Source organism: Cinclus cinclus, chromosome 2 (genome assembly GCF_963662255.1).
Source record: "Cinclus cinclus chromosome 2, bCinCin1.1, whole genome shotgun sequence".
Classification (NCBI taxonomy): domain Eukaryota; kingdom Metazoa; phylum Chordata; class Aves; order Passeriformes; family Cinclidae; genus Cinclus; species Cinclus cinclus.
In genome coordinates, this window is record NC_085047.1 from 55,644,704 (window position 1) to 55,671,050 (window position 26,347).

The 26,347-nt window shown below is 36.9% G+C and overlaps 1 protein-coding gene across 1 annotated transcript in view; it reads left to right on the forward strand.

Moving 5' to 3' along the window:
- The window catches only part of KPNA3 (karyopherin subunit alpha 3), a 45,307-nt gene that overhangs the window by 13,586 nt on the left and 5,374 nt on the right, over positions 1-26,347 (forward strand). The window contains exons 2-15 of the mRNA XM_062487689.1: positions 5,575-5,619; positions 12,134-12,223; positions 12,411-12,440; positions 12,532-12,584; positions 12,669-12,764; positions 14,808-14,893; positions 17,841-17,927; positions 18,336-18,505; positions 19,632-19,676; positions 22,223-22,354; positions 23,518-23,646; positions 25,303-25,407; positions 25,540-25,611; positions 25,717-25,879. Of these exons, the coding sequence (XP_062343673.1) occupies positions 5,575-5,619; positions 12,134-12,223; positions 12,411-12,440; positions 12,532-12,584; positions 12,669-12,764; positions 14,808-14,893; positions 17,841-17,927; positions 18,336-18,505; positions 19,632-19,676; positions 22,223-22,354; positions 23,518-23,646; positions 25,303-25,407; positions 25,540-25,611; positions 25,717-25,879 (1,303 nt within the window). The remainder of the gene's footprint in view (positions 1-5,574; positions 5,620-12,133; positions 12,224-12,410; positions 12,441-12,531; positions 12,585-12,668; positions 12,765-14,807; positions 14,894-17,840; positions 17,928-18,335; positions 18,506-19,631; positions 19,677-22,222; positions 22,355-23,517; positions 23,647-25,302; positions 25,408-25,539; positions 25,612-25,716; positions 25,880-26,347) is intronic.

Here is a 26,347-nt window from a genome sequence, read left to right on the forward strand (position 1 = left end):
CTGTATCACTGTGAAACAAAGTTTCCTTACAGCCCTTAACACAGCAGCCTTAATGTGTGCAGTGATTTTCTTTTTTGGCATAAGAAATTAATTTCAGATTTGAAGGAATTATTTTTCCTTCAAGTGGAAGGTGATAAGGAGAGATTCTTAGAGGGAGAAACTTAGGTATCTGACTGTATCTGACTTTGGAAGAATATTCAGAAATTCAGGGTAGAAGTGAAACGCTGATTTATCTAACAACATCTAGGAGATCTTTTGGGGGTTTTTATGCTTTATTTTATAAAATAACAAAATGCTGAGGAACTTGAAATTAAAAATACTGCTCAGCATCTACTTTTGACTTGTAACAAGACTTCCAGTACTTGGCACATTACTGTGATTATGTCAGCCTGTCAAGCATACTGGTAAATAATTGTTCCTTACATATGGTGAACTGGGGAGAAGAAACATCTTGTTAAAAAATCCTTATGAACTTAAGTTTTCCTTGAGTCATGTATAACAATTAAGATGTAATATTGTAGTGCAGCTTGATGAGTGTTATGTTCTTATTTCTTAATGCTGACTGGTGGTTACTCATTTTTACTGTTTGCACTTAATGCATGGTGCATTAATACCTTGTGCTTATGAGTGTCCTCATGGTTCAGATGCTGCAGCTATAATTTTTGTGATTTGTAGGATTTTTCCTGTGCTGTGTTTTCCCTGTCTGAGTTTTGGAGACTGTATTTTTTATTCAGTGGAACAGTTCAGCCTTGGCTTGGGGGTCAGTGTTGAGATGTGCTGTTTGTGTTCCATGAAGTTACTTCTTTGACCATATTATGCTGAGATGTGGTTATAGTCAGAAGCTGTGGATGTCAAACCCTGTATTAGATCCATTGGTAACTCTTGCTGGGCTTCAACTGGTGTGGTATCTATAGACTTCAGCAGAGGTCCTCCCATCCTGGAAGCTGGGAATAAATCCTGGATTAAGTTGCAGAATAATTTTGTCTCTTCTCTCTGTTTTATCTGATGTGTATTACCTGGTGAAAATCTTTAGCCTTTCTACTAGTGTATAAATCCACTGTAAAAGTCTGTCCATTCCCTACGTGCTGGGTCTTGCAGGTTGTGTAGAAGTGTATTATTCTGCTTGCAGTGGCAATGATTCCTTGAAGGGAGGCTAGCAGTGGTACTTAAGACTGGTTCTTTTATATGCTGTTGCATTATAATATGTGTGTCTCTTCTGAGTCTGTAGGAAGGTGCTGATGACCTGCTGTATTTCTAAAATGGTTCATCTGAAACACAAGCTTTAAATACTTTCCTCTCAAGAAATGCCAAATCAGGACAAAAAAACTATCTGAATCATTTAGGTCTGTTTTTTTGGGGATTAAAATCTGAGCCTTGTCATCTTCCTGTCCTATCCTGTCCCACTCTTCCCACCTCGCCCCACCACATGAGATTAGAAATTGTACCTCTTGGTCTGCAGGTTTTAAAATAAAACTTCTGGAAGTCCAGCAAGAGTATGCAGGATGAAGCTGAAACATGTTTTAGATCTTTCAACGCAAGGATGACTAAATTGTGGACATTCAGAATCTTACCATGGAGCAGTCTGTCACTAGTGTATCAGCTCAAATGGTAAAGAGGAGAAACAAGCTGGGCAACAGTCTGGAGAAATCCTCAGTAAGCAGCACGAATAAAATCAGGTGATCAAGCCAATATAAAGTGCATTCATGTGTTTTTCTTGCATAGTCTGTAATTGCCACAAATGACAATTATTAATTAAGTGGAATCCATGGTCTTAAACACATTGATATGCAGTGGCCACATCATGTATCAGGGACACAAAGTGTCAGGTTAGAAACAGTGTCAGCAGACTTTCAAGCAAGGCGCACTGATCATGATCCATCCATGGCAACCAAGTTTAACTTCCAGAATGCACCACAGGCTCTCTGGAAACTTCAGTCCCATATGCTTGTAGGAAAACTCTAGCCCCCAGCATTGTATCAGATTCTTGGTGATCCTGATGACCCTGACAAACAGATTTTTTAAAAATGTTGTGCTAGCAGGAGACTCTCTTAAGTCTGGGAACCCTTAGTTTAGTGGGGGGCAGATAATGCTCATTGCTTCATGGAGTTAAGAGATAATCCAGTTGCTCTGTGAATGGAGAGGCAGCACTGGACTTGGTGGTGAGTACTGGCTATTCTGCCTTTTAAAGGAGGAAGGTAAAAAGAAAATGTACTGGAGCTGCTTTAAAAGATAAAACACTCATAGTAAGTGTAAAATGGAATATAAAAGAACAGCTGAAAGGATAAAACACGTAATATGGAGATTGCCTTAAGAGTATTAGAGCTCAGAAAATCTATGGTACTGGTCAGCAAAAATGTCTGCAGAGGTGATTAACCTTTTTTATGGTTCTCTCTAAAGGGTGGTAGCTCTCTAAATGAGGAAAAGATTGGACATTATTGCACATTAAATGTGAAAACCATAATGAAGTAGTGAAATATTTTGAAGATCAGCTTGATAAAAAACAAGAAGAAAAAATAGTAAAAAAATAGAGACAGAATTGTAATAGGATAGGATCAGAGAGGCTGAAGTAATGGAAGTATGAAGCAAAGAAAAAATCCTAATGGAAAATCTGAGTGAATTATTTGCCCTTAGAAAGAAGGTTGGAGTCTTCCCAGTAGAGACTTTATGGATGGCTGACTCTGAGTAACTGTCTTTAGTCAAAGTATTGTTAGGTTTTAGAGTAAATTGATGAAATGAGTAGCAATGTCTTGCCTGGGACTGCACTGTATTTGGGTTTATTCTAAGCCAAAAATATCAAGCTGCTGAACTGTTGAGCACAGCATATAGTGTTCCTTAAATCTGCACTGCTTCCAGTAGAGTAGCAGGTGATAAATGTTATCATTGTCTTCTAAAGAACTTCAGATTTAGTCTGATTTTTTTTATTTTTTTGTTCAGTATAAATGTTCTAGAGTATTCTTGCATAGAAAAATAAGTAAATTGTAGGTAGGGAGCAAATCTAAAAGTAAATTGTGCCTTGCATCAGTTAAATCACTGGGACTTCAAATTTGGCACGTACAGGATTGGAATTTGGAGAGGAAAATTATAGTGGACACTCGAGTTGACTGATTATGATTGGGTATGCCTTAAAATTTGAGTAGGAATAAAAGATGATATTTTAGGGGAAGGTGGGATGGTGTTGCTAGTGAAAAGTTCAGTAAAGAGTTTTGGTGTCTAGAACACACAACAATCAAAAAAAGGAGCATTGTTTAATTATGCTGTTAATTTACAGCATTGTTTAATTATGTTTTTTAATTGAAATGCAGAGTTACAGAATCATAGAATGATGTGAGTGGAAAGGAGCCTTGGATGGAGAAGTAGTTCCAATTCTCCTGCCATGGGCAAGGGTATCTTCCACAAGACTAGGTTGCTCAAAGCCTCATCCAATTTGGTCTTGAACAGTTCCAGGGCTGGAACATTCCCAACTTTTCTGGGAAGCCACTGCCAGTGCCTTACCACCCTCACGGTAAAGAATTTCTCCTCGTATCTAGTCTAAACCTGCTCTCTTCCAATTGAGAGCCATTCCCCCTTGTCCTATCACTCCATGCTCTGGTAGAAAGTCCCTTTCCAGCTCTCTTGTATCCCCCTTTAGTACTGGAAGGCAGCTATAATGGGGAAGAAGTGTTGAAAAACTTCAGGCTATGTGGTGTCCTTTGACAAAGTTATTTAGATTATTCAACTATAAAGTTCTAATAGAAAAAGAAATTTGAATGACTGGTCTTGCTAGTTGCATGTGATGACTTATTGGGTTTTTCATTTGTTCAGACAAATGAACCTACTCAATGCCCTCCCACTCCTCAGCTATCCAGTCCTTTCCATAATAAGCTGTTACATCAGGCTCAGATGGTCACAAGTATCAAATGGTTTACCAAAATGATGAGGGGGGGAAATATGTGCAGTTCTGGTAGATGCTGTAGTGCTAGTGTTCTCTTACTGTAACAAGGACTTGCTTACTTTAAAGTAGTAGAGTCCAACCCTGTAGATGTAAAAGGAGAATTTTGTCTGTGTTTGCACAAGTGAGCTGGTTAATCAAGCAGTGGGCAGGAAGACAAGCCTTCCTTACTCTCAAGTGAACCCAAGGTAATGAATTTCAGAATGGAGATAGGACAGCTTCAGGGAGACCTCTTTGCAGCCTTCCAGTCCCTTAAGGGGGCTTATAAAAAGGGGGGGAAAAGGGATTTTAATATGGACAGATAGTGACAGGACAGGGGACAAGGTTTTTAAACTGAAAGAGTAGGTTTAGATTAGGTGTCAGGAATAAATTCTTTACTGAGGGAGTGGTGAGGCACAGGCACAGGTTGTCCAAAAAAGTTGCTTGATGCCCCATCCCTGGCACTGTTTGAGGCCAGGCTGGATGGGGCTCTGAGCAACCTAGTGTAGTGAGTGGCACCCCTGCCCATGGCACTGCTGTGCAAGCTGGCTGAGAACACTGAAGCTATTGTAGTTACTTGCTGTATATATTCATGGTGTGAAATCTGCTCATTTTTTCTACCTGTGTTTCATCTTTAGCCTGTTTGGTATTTTCTTGGATGGCTGATGGGGAATGCTGATGCTTACTGTATACTGCTGGTCTTCACTGGTTTTGCTCAGGGAGTTATTTGCCCTGACTCAAAAGGAACACGATAGTGGCAGTGAAGGTCAGTCGCAAGGATAGGACATAGAAAGTATTTTAAAAGGCTAATTTTAGTTGGTGTGGGTGATCTTGCTGGATTTCCAGCAGTCATCCAGTTCTGGTCCCCTTTGAATTGCATTCTGATGGTACATGTCTTTTCTACTGATAGTTGAGTGAACCTAGGGAGGAGGTTCACTCAACTTCAGCAGGCTAAAATTCTTTTTCAGTATTCTGGTCTCTCTTATCTAAGAGGTGCAGCAGCATTATCAGGAATGTGTTCTGAGTGCCCAGTATCTTTAAGGAGCTGAGATGCTTACAGGCTGGTTTTCCTTTGCAGCGTTTAGGCTATAGATCCGAAGGAGACTTAGTACCACTGTACTACTTTGTTTCCTTTTTCCACAAGGCTGATTTGGTCTTGTTGCATTGAGTTCCGTCATCTTCTGTCAGTCATGATTGATTTTCGCCGGAGAACTGGTACAGCTTGTGTGTTTAGGTTGTGAATGTGTTTGAATTATATGGCAATATGAGATTGTCTAACCTGGATTTACTGCTGCCTTCGGTCTGCACATATAAACACTTGTAAAGTCATTTCAGTGAAACACCTGGAGAATCATTCTAGTAAAACTCCACGGGGAAGCCGATATTTTGTGCCTTTGGGATACTTATTGTGGTTTATGATAAAGCTTTCTGTAAGGTGCATCATTAAAAGAGAACAAACCAACCAACCAAAAAAAAGCCAAACAAAAAAAACCCAACCCAAGCGAAACATCACAAAACACATGTGCATCCTCCTAAGAAAGGTTGAGTTATAAATTATGCACAATTTTCCATGTCTTTAGGTGAATAACTGCACTTTTTACCTAGAAACAGCTATTTACAAAACAGAATGCTACTTTCTTGACATACAATTTTTTTTTTCCTTACAGACTATGAGAAGACACAGAAACGAAGTTACAATTGAGCTGCGGAAGGTGAGTCTGATTTTGTTTATCACTGTCACTTTGCTAACAGTGCTCTGGTGTCTTAACTAAATTTTTTTCCATAAGCTTTGCTTTATAGCCCCAAACTTACATAGAAAAGGTGTAAATTTGTTAAATACTAACTGTTGATTCTAATCTATTTTACTTCTCCAATTTGTGAAGCTCAGTACAACAGAACAGTGCTGCTTTGCTCCACTGTATCACTTGGAAATAATCCATACTCAGTTTTTGTACCAGTTATTACAGTGGACCTGTCAGCTGTTCAAATTTTTAAAATCTCTGAATGGGAAAAGGGAAAGTTTTTGCCTTTAGAAAGTGAGGTTGTTAATTTATTTTGTTTCCTGAAAATTATTGTTTCCGTGCTGTAAAAGGAGTTAATGTGGGGGTCAGATTTTGGCTATATTGGGTAAATGTCAGTATGGCTGGGAAGATCATGAGTATTGGAGCTGATCTAATTTACTGCTCTGCCTAATTAGAACATTCGTTACACCCTTGTGTTTCATAACTCTTCCAACAGCCTTTCTAGGCATCTCAAAGACTTGCTCCTGAAGGATGTTTTACAAGCTAAGAGAAAGGGTAAACTTTTATTTGCTTTTGGGGTACCTTTAGTGTATTTGAGGACTTCATACTGGCCCCTTTAGCTTTATCCTGTTGAGACACCTTCAGTTCTTCACCCTTTTCTTGAACATTATCTTTCTTAGATTTGACTTGTTGCTGCTTCTCAGATCCAAATTGCCTGTATTTTTTGAAGGTGTGGAAATCTGAAAGGATGGAGGCTTCAGCTGAATTTTAAATGGAATAGTGAAAAACAGATACAAACACAGTATTCCTCTTTATATTAAGTATGTTGTTGATAGGCACAGTCTGTGTATGCTTTGTACACTTGTTAGTGAACCATAAAGCACATGTAGTTGTTTGTTTCGTTTTCATAGTTAAATAAATGCAGAATTTTTTTTTTTTTTACATTTGACTTTTGAATTACATCTGCTTTTTCCAGGCTTTCCCATTCTGTTCCCCAGTATGTTTCAGGGCCTCTCCAGCTTGGTATAACCTATATTTTGTATTATTTTCATTGATGACTGGATAAGTATTTGGTTTGAATACTCTCAGTATAGCCCAAGCTCCTTTTGGTCTCCCATTTGATACTTATCTCCAGTTTGCCTGTTGAATCCTTGACAGTTTGAGTGGTGCTTGCTTAGGCATGCACACCCACCAAGTTCCATCTTTTTTTTTTTTTTTTTTTTCATTATTTGCAACTGAGAAGACAAAGTCCTTGCTAAAACCAAACTGAACAGTTTGTAAATAGAAACTATGTTGATAGAAATCAGCTTGACTTTTTGAGAAATTTTGTCTGCACTTATCACCTGATTGTGTAGGAGCAATCAAAAAATCTTGCGCTAATGTTTTCCAGGGACCCTTCTGTTTCTCTTGGAAAAAGGGACTTTGTTTTTTCAGGTCCCAGAAAAACTTCTCTCTCTTATTACAATAAATATTTCTAAGAGTCATCCTGAGACTATAATAATTAGTCAGAGAAATCTGATTTGATGGCTGGCAAATGATCAGCAATGGACGTTTATGCTGATATGTTAGAGGCCCTCTTTGTTTAGAGCTGGTGTAAAACTCACTGTATAGCTGTGAAATCTGTACTGGGAAGAGTCATTCATAGCACTTGGGCAGCTTGTGCCTGCTAGCAAAGCAAACCTGTAAAGATGTAAGTCCGCAAATTTGTAAAGCATATCCTTATACATCTCATTAAATTGAGATGGAATGTGAGCATTCCAGTGCAATCTTTGGAGAGAACTTTGCAGTGCAAAGTGAGACTTGTAATTTTAAATTAATTCTTATAATTGGTTTTTGTAACAGGTCACACTTTCAAGGCCAGTTTATTACAGAAGCATGGTGGGGAGCAAGTTAGACACTTAAGGCAAGGGATTGTCCTGCGTGGAAGGAATCCAGCATGTGGCAGTAATATGTGAGTGAAAATGAGGAGGAAGGCTGAGCTGCCAGTGACTTCTCACTGAAAACTGCATGTGCAAAGATCAGTTACACATTTAGAAGAGAAGCCTGAGCACTTGATGTAGGTCAGACTGTAAATCAAGAATGAACAGCAACTGCAGCACTCTTAAATGCAGGAATCTTCTGGAGTGTTGCTTAAACATCTTTACTGCAGAGACCAGAAAAAATCTGCTTTAATAATAAATTCAGCATGTGTCAGCTCAGCTGATGCTGGTGGGCAACTGGTTTGCTGTGGGAACTCTGTGGCAGATGAGATTCTGTACCATTGCTCCTGGTACAGAATTGAGACTGAAATGGTAAGGGATATGTTTTATCAAGCTCCAGCAGTGGAAAGGAAAAGTTGTAATATCATTGCTTCAGTCTTTACAGTTAACACTGCTGCTCTAGCATGAGTATGCCAAAATCAGGGAACTTTTGGCAAGACCTTAGTAATCTATCGGTGCTTCTTCAAAAGCAAGACATGTCTTCTCTCCATCCCAGCTACCCAGATGCTGCATGTGCACCTGGCTTTGAAGAAAAACAAATTGAGTGTATTCTTAATCTGTACGATTGAAGCACTACATAGTCATGGGTTTATCTTTTGAATCAATGTGGATATAAATATTAAATGAATGGATCTGATGAAATTGCTCACATTTCTGTTTAGTAAGATGGAATAAATAAAAAATCACAGCTTTGAACAGTAGTAAACAATTTCTGCGTGCATCAGTGTGAGGTGTTTATTCTCTTGAAATGACAGACATCAAGGTGCATTTGCAACACATTCTGTGTTTCAAGAACATATTATCTCTATTCACTATCTTTACACCACAGCTCTTATTCAGGAAAAAGCTCTATTTTTTCCCCTGTTTTTATTTCTCAATCACTTATTTGTTTAGGAATTTAATTAGCAAATATTAACAAAACTATCTGACATGAAAAGGTAGCACTAGTCTGGCAGATTCCAGGTTGAGGCATGGGTCAGCATCATGAGCCAGTCAGATGACACTGCTCATGGTCAGGTGCCCTTTCACCGATTCTGTATTGGCTTTGTGTTCAATGCATTTTGAGAATGGATCTACTACATTTCTGGAAAGATAGTCTTGGTCTCTGATTATATTGTTTGTACAGCAACAGGTCTGAGAGCTTAAATAATAGCCATATCACTTTCCTGACAGATAACAGTGTCAGGTGATGGAGACTGCGTCAGGATTTGTAATATAAAACTTTTCAGTGCAGTGTCTTGGTGAAGTCTGATTTAGTGTGTTCATCACTTGGTTTCAGCATCTCAGAAACCTGAAGGCTGCACTGTTAGTAACAGGGACTCTGGAATTAATTGGCTTAATCTGTTTGTTTCAATCTAATATGGTGAATGAGCAATGGTTAGGATTCAGTTTAAGGTTTTACATATAAATGAATCCTGTAACTCCATTGCTCTGAGATATCCTTCGGTTCTGTGTGCTTGGCTTTCTCTGTGGATGAAGTTTGACTTGGGCCACCTGTGTGCCTAAAGAAAGGTAGTCCTTAGCCAGGTCAACAGTATGGTCATTGAGTTAGATGTCACCTTTCAAAGGAAGCCTTAGCACTCCTAACCTCAGCAGAAACACAGGATACTGTGCCGCTAACTGGAATCCTAAGAACTTCCATGATCTCTTGCAAGGTTTATTTTTGGCTTTCTTGGCAAACTCAGCTGCCCCTGAGAGCTCATAGACATAAGCTCATGAAAGCTCTAATTGCCAATTAAGTTTGGTGCAAGGGAAAGCAATTATTTGGTAAATAAGTGTGGGATTAAAGAGTCATGGGCATATATCTTCTTTTACCTCTTTCCCTGTTATGCTGTCCTTGTTTCTACTATGATCTTTCTTAAATAAAACTGCTTATGTCCGTGATAACCCCTAAATAAAGGAGAAGACTCCTTGAAGAAAGGAATCTGTCTTTCATCTTGCTGGAAACATTGTATTGGAAAAAATATTTTACTGATTCTCTGTAAGTCTGAAAATCCAAAAGAAAAAGAAAATACTTAGTTTCAGGATAGTAAAACATATCAGTTGTGTCTTTTCCAGTTCAGTGTGTGTGTGTGTAGCTTTTCATTCACTGTAAAGAACATATTTTAGTATGCAATATAAGTCTACCAGTTTGAACGATGACTACAATGACAGGGACACTGAAGCACTATTAGTATGTTCTTCTGGAGGCTTTCCTATCAAGTGTTTGTAGCACAGATTCTTGGAAAAGAATTTGCATTTACCCTGCCTCAACTGATTCATAAAAAAAAAAAAATACCCTGAGAGGAAAATTGCATTCCTAATGGATTCTTTTAGAAGCTTAGTTGAAAGGGGCTATGAAGAAATTCTTCGCAGGCTTGCTTGAATTCATTTTGGTGAGATCTTGCTGTTCCATGACTTAAGAGGTTTCAGTCTTTGCAATCCATGCTTAGAGCTTAGGCTGTATTGTGTGTGTCTACTTATTTTTAGTCAGTCTTCTCTTCTGAGAAAGATGAGCACTAACCAAACAAGAACATTATGATTGCTCTCTGTTGTCACAAAGGTGAATTAGCAGAACTCAAATGTAGGAAAATTGCCTGTGTCTTTTAACTGAGTATCTGTAGCTAGGTGCTTTATCTGAAGAAGAATCTTGGAGTCTGGTTTGAAATCTATGGTAGCTTAAAAGGGATGTCCAGAAAACCCAAATCTGCCTCCGTTATTGGCTTGAACCCTTCGTCTTTCGTTGGATGTAATTGCAGGGGTGAGGGCTGTTTGTTGTCACCTGTGAGTATATCTAATACTCACCAGCATTAGGATCTTCAGTTTCTAATGTTGAAATGTTCTTGAACTTCTGCTTTTTGTCCTCAGAAGATGCAAATGTAATTATCTTACTTTCATGCCATGAGAACTTCTACTGGCTGCTAAGCTCCTAAACTTTCCCCTGAAAGAAGTAACATTTTGTAATAGTATTTGTTACCTGTAGGCAAAGATTTTCTTACTTATTTCTTTTCCCTTTTAATCTTGCCTCACAACAGCTGACACAGAGCTTTTGAGAACTTTCACAGTTCCACTAGAACGTCCCATTGGCCATGTCCCTTAATACTAAGTGCAGTGCAGCACAGAGCTTTTTGGAGCAGTTTAGCTCTCCAGGGATTGGACACTTTTGCAGACGGACAGACCTATTTCAAATAGCCTGAGACACACTAGGACTGAAAGGTTTCATGAACAGTTTGACTTTTATTATAAATGCTAATTAGAATAGAAACTTTTAGTACTTCTCAGTAAGTAATAGCCTCTGCCTCAGGCTGCTGTGGAAGCTCCTCTGTATTGGTTCTGACAGTTGTTTTTCAGCCTAGCCACCTGCAAACAGTGAGTAGCTACGGGAACATTCTTGCTCCTTGCTTTGCTTGGCTGAGGTAATTTTTTCTGGAGCCCATCACACCACATGACTTATAGCCTGAAGACATTGCCTGCACTCAAAGTATTTGCAGCATTGGTCATTCTGTGGCCAGTTATGTCCTGTGAAGTTTTTTTCTCTCTCTTAAGGGGGTGTAATATCTTGGCCTTAGAATATGGACTGTTAGTCGTACTTTTTTTGGTTAAGGTTAACAGTAGGGAGGCATTTTCTGAGGTATACTCATGGTGCTGGAGGATTGATAGTTGTCTGTGCATGTTTTGCATCATTAAATACTTGAATCTTAATTAGCTTATAAAAAAACTGAAACTAAACATAAAGAGTTGTTCAGATATGTATACTGCATCATTGTCTTCCATTGCCACTTCTTTCTTTGTATCTCTTGACATACAAAAATGAAATATAAAGTCTAAAATTTAGAAGAGACCATTTCATAGTTTTGGTTTAATACTTCTAATACATTTTAAATTTCTAAAACCGTGTAAACAACTGATGATTTATTTTCTTTCTTTTAAATTACAGTTTTATGTCTTCAAATTCATTAAATTAGGAATGTTAAAATGAAAGGTTAAATGGGTATTTCACCACTGAAAAGATAATTTTATCTTTATGTAATTCCTTAAAGGAGCTAAGACTGGAGGGTGTCCTGTTTTAAGTCAGAAATTAGCCTAACAGCATGAGTGGGAAATACTGCAAGTGCCAGTGTGCATGGAGCATGCTACTTTACACAGAAAATGCAAATAGATGTGACCAGGGAGCTTCAAAACGGGTCTAGCTTAAAAATAATCTTACACTGAAAAGGATTTCTGTTATGGGTGGCTAAATGTTAATGTCATGCAGAGCTATGAGTATTTTGAATGCCTGTTAGAAAACTGATCCCCAGACTGTAAGTTTTAATTAATTCAAATGTAATGGATTATCATAGATCTGTCTGATTAGCAAGATGCTAAATTATTACAGCTAAAATACTGCAAATTCTATTTGCACTTGCAAATGCCTTTAAAAAAAGGCAACCTTATCTATACTTGTGTGTTGAAAGGGTCCATTGTGTATCACCACCCTGTACTAATAAGCATTGAAAGTGGCTTTATTTTTTGTCATTTCTTTTCAGAACAAAAGAGATGAACATCTTTTGAAAAAAAGAAATGTTCCTCAAGAGGAAAGCTTAGAAGATTCTGATGTTGATGCTGACTTCAAAGCAGTAAGTTCCTTGATTTTGGAATTATTTTTAAAACTTTGGTGATGTCTTTGATTAATGTATTCTGTTATCTTGCGGTTACTTGAAAGCATAACTGATACACTGATAAAATAAGTTTGCTTGTATTAAATGTTTAAGAAGGCTATAATCTATCAGCAAAATTACTAAAACTTTTTTTTTTTTCCCCAAGCAAAATGTAACACTAGAAGCTATACTGCAGGTATGTTACATTTAACTTTGTTTTTTTTAAACCAGAGGGGTGTGTTCTGTGCATTTTTAATTTTTACTGGGTTTTTAAATTATTTTTTCAGAACGCTACAAGTGACAACCCAGTGATCCAACTGAGTGCTGTCCAAGCTGCAAGGTAATAATAAAAAAAGATACAGAAACATCATTTATATACATTTTTTGTTATCAAAGTTACTTACTTTTACTTTTGATTTCACAGAAAACTCCTATCCAGCGACAGAAATCCACCTATTGATGACTTAATAAAATCTGGAATTTTACCAATTCTGGTAAAATGCCTAGAAAGGGATGATAAGTAAGTATTCTTTTAAAAAATCTTCACTGTTACCGGAAATTTGCATTAAAAAAAAAAATCATTGTTTGAAATGAAACTGAGGATTCCAGCACCATATAATCTGACACAGTGGATCACATTCCATGATGATAAATCACAAGTTCTCTAGGGATATTTATTCTGGCACTGAAATGTCATTTAGTTTTTTCAAGTTTGTTTGAGCATATCCAGCTAATGGAGAAAACCTTACTGCATTTCCCATTGGTTTTGAATATTTCAGCCTTCTACCAGCTGTTCTTAAGAAACCTGCCGCTGACTTGTTGTGTGTATTTGTGTAAAGTCAGAGAACGTGCCTGGTTTTGAACAGGGATCTTTTCCAGAAATCATTTGTCTTCTCCATTTAGATTATTAGCTTAAATTTCTGGTTTATTCTCACTGCAAGGTGTGTTTCCTTCTGGCTCTCTGCTGCTCTAATGTGATGGTAGAATATGGTGAGCATGCTCTGTGAGTTTTTACTGGAAAATAAAGGGCTTCAGTAAAGAGGGTAGAGAACACTGAGCATATAGCTGCAATCATTTAATGACTTGTAAGAAAAAAACATGCCATATTCAACAAATCTTGAGCCCCTGATTCAGATAGATAGGGATTAACACAAGGTAAATATTTTAGCCTTTGATCTCAGGCAGACATTAATGTATTTATGGTATTTCCATTTTCAATGTTATTTCTGCAGCTATGAGAGCTAGGAAGTTCAAAAATATGGTTTGGTATTTTTGGTATATTTTGATGGCTGCAAAACTATTAACTGCTAGTGGGGGGGTGGGTTTCTAGCTTGTTCAACAAAACAGTTGCTTAGAAGGCAGCTGACAATAACATTCAAATCAGGAAAGCATTTTAAAATGGGTCATGAACGCTTGTCTGCTCTAAAAGTAGATGGTTCAGTGCTTTGAAAATTCTTTTAATTTGAATCTTCTGCTAGTTTTTGTACGATTTACCCTTGTAAATGTTTAATAAATTTTTCAAAATCGAACTCAGCATTTTTTTAAGCAGTCCTTTTAATCATGATTGCTGTATAATATTTAGCAGAGTTAAACTCTGAAAAGACTTTGCATAACAAATCATTAGAGCTGTTGTTCATGTTATACTTGAAAGCTTATCATGAGAGAAAGAAAAAAGAGACTAATCTAAAGCTAGTGTTTTAATGCACTTGATCCTAAAATTTAAAGGTTTATAGGTAGCTGCTGACATGTACGATTTTTTTTACCTAATTCTTTTGCAATCCCATCCCCAGTAGAACCTCAAATTGCTTTGGAAATTAATACACAAAAAAGTTTAAAAGAAACAGGTACTTATTACTATATATAAAACATGATAAAGACATGATAAAGACACAAAACCCATGGAAATGAAACAGTCACCTAACAGTAAATATTCTCAGTTCTTCCTAAATCCAGATACTTACAGTTGTACTAAAGACCATGAGGTGTAAACTGTTTTGTAGCTTGTAGAACTCTAAATAGTTGCTTGAACAGCAATTTTCATCCAAACTGTATTACTAAACTGCTGTTGGCATAGACAACACTTGACAGACATCTTGGAAGAGATTTCTGCCCTGAAAAACGTGACATTTGTAACTAATTTTATCTGTATTTAATATCAGGTGTGATGCTGTCTTTTCATACTAATTCTAGATCTTTTTGCTGTCTGTGATTGTGCAGAAGAATGCGTGTATCCAAGTATACCAGCTTGCACTTGGTCTGGAATGCAATGTTGGAAGAATCAAGTTTAATTGATTGTTTGGATTTTTTGTTGTTGTTGTTACTAATATTAATTCATAGTGATGGATGGTTTACAAAAGGTCACAGAAGGCAAGGTCTCTTTTTGCTTACAGCTTTTCCCCTGAAAAATCCAGGCCTAGATACTGGGGTTTTTTTCATTTTAGCCCAGTGGTATTGCCTAAATGTAGAGTATTTTAGATGAATGCAGCCAGTAGTATTGAAATGAACCATCAAATAGTCTTCAGATCATGTTTCAACTTATTAGTATAAAATTCTTTCATTACAGTCCTTCATTACAATTTGAAGCTGCATGGGCATTGACTAACATAGCATCAGGCACTTCTGCACAGACTCAAGCTGTTGTACAGTCCAGTAAGTGTTAAAACTTTGGGATTTTGTGGAGGAGGCAGTGGGGGTGGATATTGTGGGGGGAAAAAAAAGTATTTGGATAATGAATGCCATTTCTTATCAATACCATTAAAGTAATGAATACATGTTTGTCCTAAAGATTTATTGGAGATTTCTGAAAGATTTCTACATTTGCTCTTAAGTATTCATCTGCTTGTCGCTAACAATTAATGGTAAGGATCTCAGACAGGATTTTCCCATAAAGAAGATAGAGAATGACCAATGATGCAATAACTATGACAAAAATCTAAGTTCTTTCTCATTCTTGGTTTGATTTCTGAAATCATGTACCATTAATTGTTCTGTGGCTAACACTTTTGTTAGGAATTAATTCTTTCTGCCTCAAAAGTGTGTTCGTACATCTTATTAAAGTTGTTAAATACATACAGTTATGTAAGGTTGCACATTTAAATAAATTGTTAAGAAAATTACCATCCTTTCCTTGTCTGTGTGATTAGTATCTCCTGTACACATAAGTTTGTTGTGCTGCTTTCATTTCTTGTTTAACCAGACAGTTTGAAAGGAAAGAAACTCTGAAGTCAATTGAAGATAAATTAATCAAAGAATTTTTTCAGGATTATATCTATAGCTTTTATGGACTGGCATACTTATCTTAAAACAATCATGCTAAGTACAATATGTTGTCATTAAACAGTAGATTACAGATAAGCAAATATATAATTAACTGGCTTGACTTACTTATATTCTCATTTTTATATGAGAAAATGGTGACTTGGTTATTAGATTTTTTTAAAGTATATGAATCTTCCTTTCAAATGAAATTGTTGGTTTGTATGTTTTCATGGCTAATAAAATAACTGAATCATTATTAGATTCTGTATAGTTATGATATTGTATTATTATTATTATTATCATCATCATCATCATCATTATTACTATTACTATTATTTTGGTAAAATGATCTTACCAAAATGAGCTTTGGATAAAAATCCAAAGGCTTAAAAAAAAAAAAAATCTCAATATCTTGGATTTGTTTCAATAATTCCTGATGTGATTTGGGCACCTCTGTTTTTAGATTGCTTTTCTGGTGTCTAAGTACCTTGAAAATCTACTCCCAAGTTTTTTCTTCCTTCTCAACTTGTTCATTGGTTAGTCATTGTTTTCTTTCTTTTCGTGTCCCACAGTGTTGTCCTGTTTGAATGAAGCTAAGAGAAAGGATGTTTATAATACTAGCTGTGCAGGAAAAAATCTCAAAGTAAAAATTAGAAGTAGAATAACAGTATGTACAGCACAACCAAAAGTATTGTTGTTACCTGAGCAATTACTAGAAGTTCAAACTGGAACATGTTTTTCCCAAAATCTGTTTAGTTAATGCTTGAAAGGAAGAAAATGTGCTAAATGACTTAAAAGAATCAAAAAGCATTTTACTCATGAAGAGAAAATGGGTAGTTTAGTCTAAAAGTCTTGTTGCTTTGACTGGGAGATAACCAAGGGAAAACAGTCTCCCAGCTCTTCTCCCTTTAAATAAGGAAAGGTTTGAGGAAACAAAGCAATAGACCCTTGTAGCTACAGAAGAGGCTGATGCAGCCTCAGTACAAAAGAAGGCAGCCTCCTGCAATCGGGCGGGACAGATGGTACTTGGAAGGCCCAGCAGAAGAGGAGAAGTACTATATGCACAGAATAGCTCTTGGCAGGAGCCAGTTTGGAGCAGGAGTAATTAATTTTTTTAGAGTGGTAGGTCAGATAACCTCAACTCATGCTCTCTCAGGTTGTCCTCTTGCCTGAGTGCTATTATGAAAAAGCTTCATTCCTGGTTTTGAAAGCATACCAGGATTGCAGTGTAATAGAAACGACATAGTTGACCCTCTTCTCTGAAAAATGTTGGATGCATATATGGCTGAATTGTAATCTCAGTAATTGCTGAGAAGGAAGCTAAAATATTCCACTTGAGCTAATGAAAGTGGGATGATTATTATAAGAGTGAGTGTTCTTAAGCAAGTGTGTTGCTGTCCCTGCTTGTCACTTATAGGCAATGGCTGAATCACTCACCTGGGGTGGGGAAGGAATTTTAGTTTGTCTTTATTCTTCATTGCTCTGTATTTTTTGGGAAAATACATGAGAGTTTTTTTGTCATATTATCCCTTTACATTATCAACACAATGTTGATTCACAGTTGCTCGCAAACTGTGTTGCACTTTTAAAAAATTCGTTAAGCTATTTCTGCAAGAAAAAATTCTTTTTAACAGTTAAAAATTGATCTAGTTTATTCAGACTATAGGATGAGTATGATCATATATAGATTTTTAAAATTGCTGTAAGAATTACTGTCTTTCAAACAGTATGGGTTGTCTGAAGGAAAACAGTGCATAGGAATAGTAGTGGGATGGTTTCTTAGCTCTATCAGATATATTTAATTCCACAGAGGATGATACCTAAAATCAGTACCACTTCCTTAATTTGGTATGTTGCTGGCATTATATAAGAACAAATTAAAACGTGTCTTGGGACTGGCAGATGGATGTAAATCTTCACTGCATATGGAAACTAACTATAGCCACCTCTTGGGAGGAAGCTGTTTTCTTAAGATATGAAGCATGTTTGCACAAGTAGGCATGTCATTCTGCTTGGTATGTTGTGATCCTGGATATCTGGAAAATCTGAATTACCGAGACATGAAACCTCCCACCTGCATACTTGAGGGTCTGCCTATCACTTTGAGAAATATGGGGAATGTTTATATGTGGGGAGCATTGTTGAGTAATAATTCTTACCAAGAATATTTTTACCTTCTCTGGATATACGTAGAAATGTTCAACCCTTGTTTTGTGCACCCTTCATAACAGAAACATGTATAAGGCATGGTGGAGAATGTGATTTGTGTAAATCAGTGAAAATGTTGCTCATATACCAATATCCAGTACTAAACAGATCCAATCTTTGCATTCTGCAGATGCAGTACCCCTCTTTTTGAGACTACTTCATTCACCGCACCAGAATGTTTGTGAGCAAGCTGTCTGGGCTCTTGGAAATATTATAGGTAACTTCTTGTTTTAATGATTTGAATTCAGGGAACAGTCCATTTTAGAACTTGACTTTTTGAACATTGGCATTATCATGAGACTATGTTTCCTCTGAATTCTGTGTCTTGATACAATTTTTTGAAAGTATTCAATATGGCCAGAATCACATATGAACCTCCTGGGTTTTTTTTCTAAATAATAGTATCACTTGCTATCAAAAAACATTAACAGGATAAATTTTGTGTTTCCTAAAATATACATACATACATAACTTTACGTATGTATATTTAATTAAATATGACCATTTAGTGGTAGACTGTTGGTGAGGAAACATAGAATTTCAGTATCCCAACATGTCATTGCATACATTTCAAGATTTTCCATTTTTAATGTAATTTCTTTTGCAACGATTTTCATTTCTGTAGGTGATGGTCCTCAGTGTAGAGATTATGTCATATCACTGGGAGTTGTCAAACCTCTTCTGTCCTTCATCAATCCCTCCATTCCCATCACCTTCCTTCGGAACGTCACATGGGTCATTGTAAATCTCTGCAGGAATAAGGACCCCCCACCGCCTATGGAGACAGTTCAGGAGGTAAATAAAGAATTATGAGATAGGTAATGTTTTATACTCTGGGCTGGAGGCCAAATGTGTTACATTGTCATACTATGAATTTTTGCCTGGTTTTTGTCACTGCACATGTGTTTTGCCATTCTGCCATTTGTTACATGAAAAAATTTGACCAATTTGGTGGTTCTTACTACAGCTGTAATGAGGGTATTTGTAATGTCGGAAAATGAGCAAGACTAAAGTGGTGAGCTGTGCAACAAAAAATTAACACACTAGAAAGCATTAAAATAATCTGTATTACACATTTTCACTAAAAAAAGCTACAATTTGATTCTGTATGTAGAAGAATTAAAATGTAATTATTTTCAGCAAGAGAAAATGTAAGTAAACTGTGACATGTAGTGTGGTTTGTGTTTCAATTCAGTGTGCACGTGCAGTCAATGCCAAGTCCCAACCTGAGCAGAAATCCTGAAAATATTTTTAAACTGGTGAATAGAGCAGATGCTCAGTTGATAGGGTCGGCATAGTTAGTAAAATGGAGCTGTTTGACTAGAACTGTAATGGTAGGTAAAGTTCTTGACTTTAAGATAAATTCAAAAGTGTAGATACAGTTTTTGAAGCCATGTGTAGTATGTTACTGTTAACAGGTAAACTTTAATGAAATTTTAAAAATTAAGCAGAGAAACAGGGAAAATTTACAAGTAGTGCTTTGCTAAACAAAACACTCTGTTCAAAGCAGTTTTATCACAGCCTAGTTTTATATTTTTTTCCATATGTGATCATAAAAAATTAAACTTTAATCCGAGAGGTTTATAAATTGATACTAGGCTAATAATTTTTATTGTATGTGATACCAAAGCTTTTTAAATAGCAGCAGGGTGTCTTATCTCTGTTATTTGCTTGTTATCTCTAAAAATACAGTATACATTCTGTGTCTGGAATATAGTACTGTCTCATATTTTCACAAATTTGAAATACAGATAATACAGATATTTTTATACATTCTTCGAGGGAATGACCAGCTGCTGGAAAGTGTATGATTACAATATACTAAAGCAGACTCAAGCTAAGCTTTGTGATTGCAATACCTGGATTCATAATTTTACCACCAATTTTGTTCTACTGTAATGACTGATGAACTTCTTTTCAGATTTTGCCAGCATTGTGTGTTCTCATTTACCATACAGATATAAACGTAAGTAATTTCTAGAATTTTAAATATTTAGATTCTTTGTTTTCTCTAGAAAGATAATGCTGCAGGATTTTGTTGAAGTGGTAAACTTGGGTTTGTGTTTTAATTTATGTATGATTGTCATAAGTGCATAATTAAATATGAAAACTAATGTGATTATAGTCATTCAGAGCATGAAAAAAGTGCTAATACCATTTCTGAAATACCTTTTGTAAAAGATGGCATTTTTTATCCTGTGTATTTGAAATAGCTTTTAAAAAAATCCTATCTTGAATTGAGCACTAAAAAATTAAATAGCCAGCTTTACCACCAGCTGCACTTTAATTCTGCCCCAGTTTATAATTTTGCGTAGATTATATGTAATATGTGTAAAAAAAGTACATGTAACTCTGTATATCAGTCCAGTCAAATGTGATCATAAGGATAAACCTAACTTCTGTAACCTGTTGGGTGCCTGACTTTGCAACATTTAATTAAAGAAGTTGTATATGAAAATATATTTAAGCAAACAGCAATAAACTATGAACTATTGTTTTGTGGCACCTTTGACAACCTTCACATTTTTAATACTAAACCTTCAGTACTTCCCACATTCCTGACTCATGAGTTTACCTGTATTTTTCCAAGTAATGTCCTAGGGAGTGGATTTACCTCATGAAGCCTTATATACTGGGACTTGAGAACAAAGATCTGTGTTAACTGAGTGACACTGAGCTGTTTTTCTCCTTCTGTCAGGACTCTGTAATCCCTATAGTGGTCCTTTAGTTTAGGGAGGAAGGAATTGAACCCTTGTGTTGGGTTTGGGGATAAAATAAAGCATAAGATCAGTGGAACTGACACTTACTAGTTCAACATTGTAGTAGCAGTGTTTCTGCTGCTTTTTTAATGGTAAAGTGGGCTTGTCTCCACAAAATATTTGTACAGTTTAAGCTGGGATTTTGCCAGGGTTTTCCCAGTGTTATGTGAGTGGGAGACAGCACATGGTGACTTTTCAATGAGTAATTTGGACAAAGCTGAAGGGAATTCATTGCAAAACCAAATATACGTCTAACCTGTAGGCTCTTTTTCCCTGCCAAATTTTAAGGTTTTTTGCAAGCAATGATTGTATGAGAGCTTACTGATGTAGGTATGAGACTGTGATGCCAGGTTTTGACTGATCTCAATTAGGGTGTCCGTCATTTTGATCCTGAGAGTCAGGTGCTAGTTTGGAGGTACCAGTCTGGTCCCAGCCTCTCCGTACTGGAGCAGCAAACCTATCTTTGGAGATGAGTCAGTGATGCAGGTAGGTCAGCCCACAGTCCTGTGAGCGCTTCTAGCGGCTGCTGCTCTCGTCACCAGCAGGGCTGTGGGGCAGCAAACTGGTGAGGCACCATCTCTCACTGCTTCTGCTGCCATAGTGGCTCCACTGCAGCACCTTCTGCTGTCCCTGCAGGACAGGAGGTGAGGGCAGCAGCAGGCTGTGGCAGGAAAGCCTTTGGGCTGTGCTGGCTGGCATCCTGAGCTGGGCGGCGGCAGCCTGTGGGTCAGGACTGTAAAGTCCTTCCTGTGTTCCAGTACTGCAGTATTCAGCTGTTCTCAAAGCTGGAAATTTTAAATGGGTATCTATTTTAAAAGTAGGCTAGATCTAGGTACCTCAACAGATTATGTCCTTTTGGGGGGTACAGATTTCTTTTCCTGCAGTTCCTAACATCATCTCTATGTGATGTGAAATCCCTTTCTGCTGGCTTTGTTTCTGCTTCAGGTACTACCTTTCAACAACTAACTTTTGTACCTGTCTATTTTGAGGGCTTTATAATCATGATTATCAAGTCATGAATTACTTTTTTTTTTCTTTTAAGATTCTCAGATGGCCCTGCATGATAGGCATTTCTCTGTGGGTTTTGCTTTGCTTGAACACTTCAACAGTTGCCACATTACAATAGTTGCTAGTCCTTTAGCAGGTATAAGAACTCCTTTCCTTTGCTGTGTTTTTAGTTTGTAATATGAAGGCAGGAGAAGGCATACATCCAGATTTGTTTGCAGTTTCACTTCAGGACTGCACTATGGATCAGAAATGCTAAGGTGTCAGATGGATTAGAGACTTAAGGGAATTCATGTATTCCATAATCATAAGATAGCACAGCTAACAAATTACGGCCATACTAAAAGGAGGCTGTATTGGTATTTTGTTCAGAAAGTTACTAGCACAACTAGTTACCTAAGCTGGTTGTCTATCTTGGAAATGCAAATCAAGCCCAACAGTTTACTTTTGTGAGATGATGTATGCTGTCACTTAATGCACCAGAATGTGGTATTTCATTAAAAAGGAACTTGAGAGGACGTATAGAAATTAGTCTGATGGATCAAATGGCCCTGATTTTTATAGTTGTACATAATAATCTAACATATTACTGATTAGGTCTCATCACAATCATGTTTAAGTTTTTCCTGTAATTAAATTGCATGGTTTCCCCTGTCCACCCCCAGATAAGTGGAATGTTGTTCACTAAAGCCTTCATTATATGGATTTTTCTGTTCAATGTGTAAACCATGTTCTCTCCAATTTGTAGATTCTTGTGGACACTGTTTGGGCTTTGTCCTACTTAACAGATGGTGGAAATGAGCAGATACAAATGGTGATTGATTCAGGAGTTGTACCTTTTCTAGTTCCCCTTCTGAGTCATCAGGAGGTTAAAGTTCAAGTAAGTCTGATTCAGTTGTTTGAATAGTCCTTTGTATGCTGTTTGCTAAAAAAAATGTGCCTTACAGTATTTAATAGTGGAGTTAGTGAAATGAACATTTATTTATTAACATTTATTTACACTTTCTTCAGGTAAAACTGAAGAAAAAATGTTACCTACACTGGGGGATAAAATATTAAGTAGAAAGAAAGCTCAAGCAAAACAGTGCTAACACAGTTTTAAGGAAAGTGACAGGTTAAACATTAACTTCCATTATGTGATTACCAGGGTGCCTTCCTTTTGTAGTCCTAAAATATTTAATGACAATAGATTTTACGTTTTCCAGGATTCAAGTAATATGTACTCTTTCTCATGCTTCATACATGGATTTGTGCATATTCTATCTGAATAGCTCATGGAAATCAGTATTTTGGAAGTTTAGAGTATGGAAATATTTGCAAATGCTGAGTCCTTTTAGTAAAGTAAATTTGTAATTAGCTGTGAATGGTTAACTGAGCTTACTTGATTAATTTTAAGGACAATATGAAACTAAACCTTAGTTAATGTGTATGGGGTTTTTTCTGAACCATCCGCTGTAATACTGAGCTCTTCTGTGTATCTGTGCATTTGACATGTTTGTTTAGCTTGTACTTTGGATGAGATTTGTCTGTCTTGAAATTTGTCAGGCTAGTTCACTTGATGAAAGAAGTCTTTCCAGTATTCTTTCACTTGTAAAGCATTTACTGACCAATACATAGAGATGTAAAATCCATTTCTGTAATCATCCGAGACTCAGTAAGTAGTTGTGAGGTTTTGAATGCCCTAGTGGGGAGCTGAATGGAGAAGTGAGCAACTTCAGCAGACATAGAGCCTGGAAGCTCTTGTTCAAATTTTAACACAGATCAGGTACATGATGAATTAATCTTCTAAGGTTTTAATATTTTTTTAATTTCTAATCTTTGCACCTTTTGAGTAGAGCTGCAGTGCATTTATTCTCTGATGTACTGTGCCTTTGGATGAAACAGCATCCATTTCTCTGATGTAGCTCAGAGGATAAAGTGCTAAATTGTATTTTGCAAAGTGTTTTTATAAAGAGACATCTTAAAATGATCTTTGTTATAGCATAAGTAACAGCAATGTCTTTAACATGCAATTTTTTTTTCCTTCCTGCTTTGGATATTCAGACAGCAGCACTGAGAGCAGTAGGCAACATAGTAACTGGTACTGATGAGCAGACACAAGTTGTTCTCAATTGTGATGTTTTGTCTTATTTCCCACATCTCCTGACGCATCCAAAAGAGAAGATAAACAAGGTATGATTTGCTTCTTCCTAACTTAGTAATTTCTTTTAAGAAATTAAACAGTAGCCTGTGGAACGTTACAGAAGAATTTCCTGCAGCTGTTATTTCCGGCATGTGAGCAATTTTGTATAAGATGCAGCCTTTGAGGCTGATGCTTAATTAGGATTGAAACCAGCCATACAGAGTATCCGTGCTTTGGTGTTGATGCCTCGTGCTTTCTGGGAGGACTGAAGGGTTTTGCTTTGAAGTGAGGTACTTTCTGTTTGCAAAGTGAGTAACTGGCTAACTTCAGTTACAGTTTTTCATTATTTTAGTTGAGTCCAGTGAGTTGCATAAGACTGATTCAGTTTTCCCACTCCACCTTTTCATAGCGAAATTGGTTCACTTGTTCATTTGTTCACCTTCACCTTCAGGGAAGGTGTATGTATCACTGTCCTTTCCTGAAAATTGTCTCTGCATTTAGTCTCCTTTTGGCAGAAACAGCTTCACTGCTGCATGAATTGTGTGGAATAGGGAGAGTTTGATGAAAGTGATCAGTGCCTCCTTTTCCAGAGCCGTATTTCATGATATTTGGGGTTTTTTTGAGTCATTGTGCCATTTTCCATTGCAAAGATGGTCTGGCTGAGGAAAAGGCTTTTTTGTTTAGATTATGTGATTCCCCCATATAGTGTATCATTGAGGAGAAATCTGTTTGTGAGGAATCTGTTTCTTCAGGCCCTGTCACCTGTGAAGATCTCTGAAGAAGTTATCTTTGACAGTCAAACTGATGTGATTTATTTTTGCCTGCCCTCTCAACTCTCACAAAAGAATGATGAAGAGCTCTTTTGAATGCCAAGGAATTGTTTTTATACAAAAAAATAAAAGTAATTTTGTTTAAGTCTATCTTGTGAGTGGCAAAAAAAATAAAAACAAGGTACACATTCCTAAAAAAGTGGGAACCCATGTTTTTTGCCTGCAGTGCTTTATAATTGCCTGCTTGCCACATCTTTTACTTAAGACTGGAGCCTTTTGAAGATGTTCTGGATTGTCATGACAAGTATCCCCCTTTGTAACTGGAAATTTATAACTGCCATGAGATAGGTGGTAGCTATGTGGTTGAACCTCCTGAAGGAGTAACTGCTGAGCAAAGTGACAGGATGCAGTGTCATGTGTGATACTTGAATGAGATTTGTGGACTCCATGTTACATGAAGAAGATGGGAGGTGGAGTCTTCCTTTCATCATAGCAGAAAGGTACTACTGAGCTGTCAGTAGTAGGATTACAGGACAAGGCCTTTTATTATGGTACTTTTCCAGTTTTCCTATGTTCCTTCTAAAAGTGATTGAAAGTTTAAAGCCTGTCTGTCACTCCAGCAGTGCAAAGTGGATGTAAGGTTTGCATCAGTATTACTCCCAATATATGGAGATACTCCTTGTGTGAGAGAGAATCTGGCCCTGTGAATCAATCATATTAATTTCACATTGGTTCTATGTTGTCTTCCAATAAAATAAAAATTTGCAATGAAAGTTTGTGTACTAGAAGTGCTGCTGAGGAGGAGGCCTGTTTACTGATTGCATCTGGTATGATTTTAGGTTTTGAGGTGGTAAGGTTTGGTTGAGTTGTTTTTTGTTTTTCATCTGCTGACTAGTTTTTAAAAGTGCTTTGCTTTTTTGCTTTATCCCACTGTAGGAAGCAGTTTGGTTCCTTTCCAATATCACAGCAGGAAACCAGCAACAAGTTCAGGCTGTAATAGATGCTGGGCTAATCCCCATGATCATACACCAGCTGGCTAAGGTCAGTCAAGCTATCAGCTATGCAAGTTGTCATCCTCTTTTTATAAATCTGACATGTGGAGTTTGTGATTTTTAATAAGTTGGACAGATGTTTCCATGCTGATTTTAATGAGCTATTAATTTTATTTTTCAGGGGGACTTTGGGACCCAAAAGGAAGCCGCTTGGGCAATTAGCAATTTGACAATAAGTGGGAGAAAAGATCAGGTATGTGTAGTGGGACTTCAATCTGTCACTAAAATGTTGTACATGCAGCAATTTGTGTAGAAGCACAATGTTGAAAGCATTTTTTTTTTTATTTTAATTATTTAGGTTGAATACCTTGTACAACAAAATGTAATCCCACCGTTCTGCAATTTACTCTCAGTAAAGGATTCTCAAGTGGTACAGGTTGTGCTGGATGGCCTGAAAAACATCCTGATAATGGCTGGTGATGAGGCTAGCACAATAGCTGAAATTATAGAAGAGTGTGGAGGTAAGAGCTTACTAGGCTTTTAAAAAATTTAATTGGCTGGATGTTATTCTGTCTTCCCCTTGCTGCTGTTGATGTTTACTGCAGTGTTATTTAACATAGGCTATTTGGGTAAACAAGGGAGACTTTTTAATGAGAAACATAACTTTTTTTCTGTTTATTTCAGTTTGGAGATGGCTGTGTAGAGGCAATTGTTGAAGCAGCTTTCTGTAGCTTAGGTATTTTTTAGATTTCAATGAGAATTGTAATTATTTTCATTTGATAATTGTACATACTTTGTCCTGTGTTAAAACACACAATTATTGCTCTGGTTTATTGCCTTGGAAGCAAGTTTTAGGATCATAATTTCAATACAGACAAAAGCAGGATGAGGAGTCTTTTCAGTATCACAATCCAAGTTTTAATGTATGCTGATTAATGTATTATAATAAAGAGATATTGAAAAACATAATGCCCTGGAAGCTTTCCCCT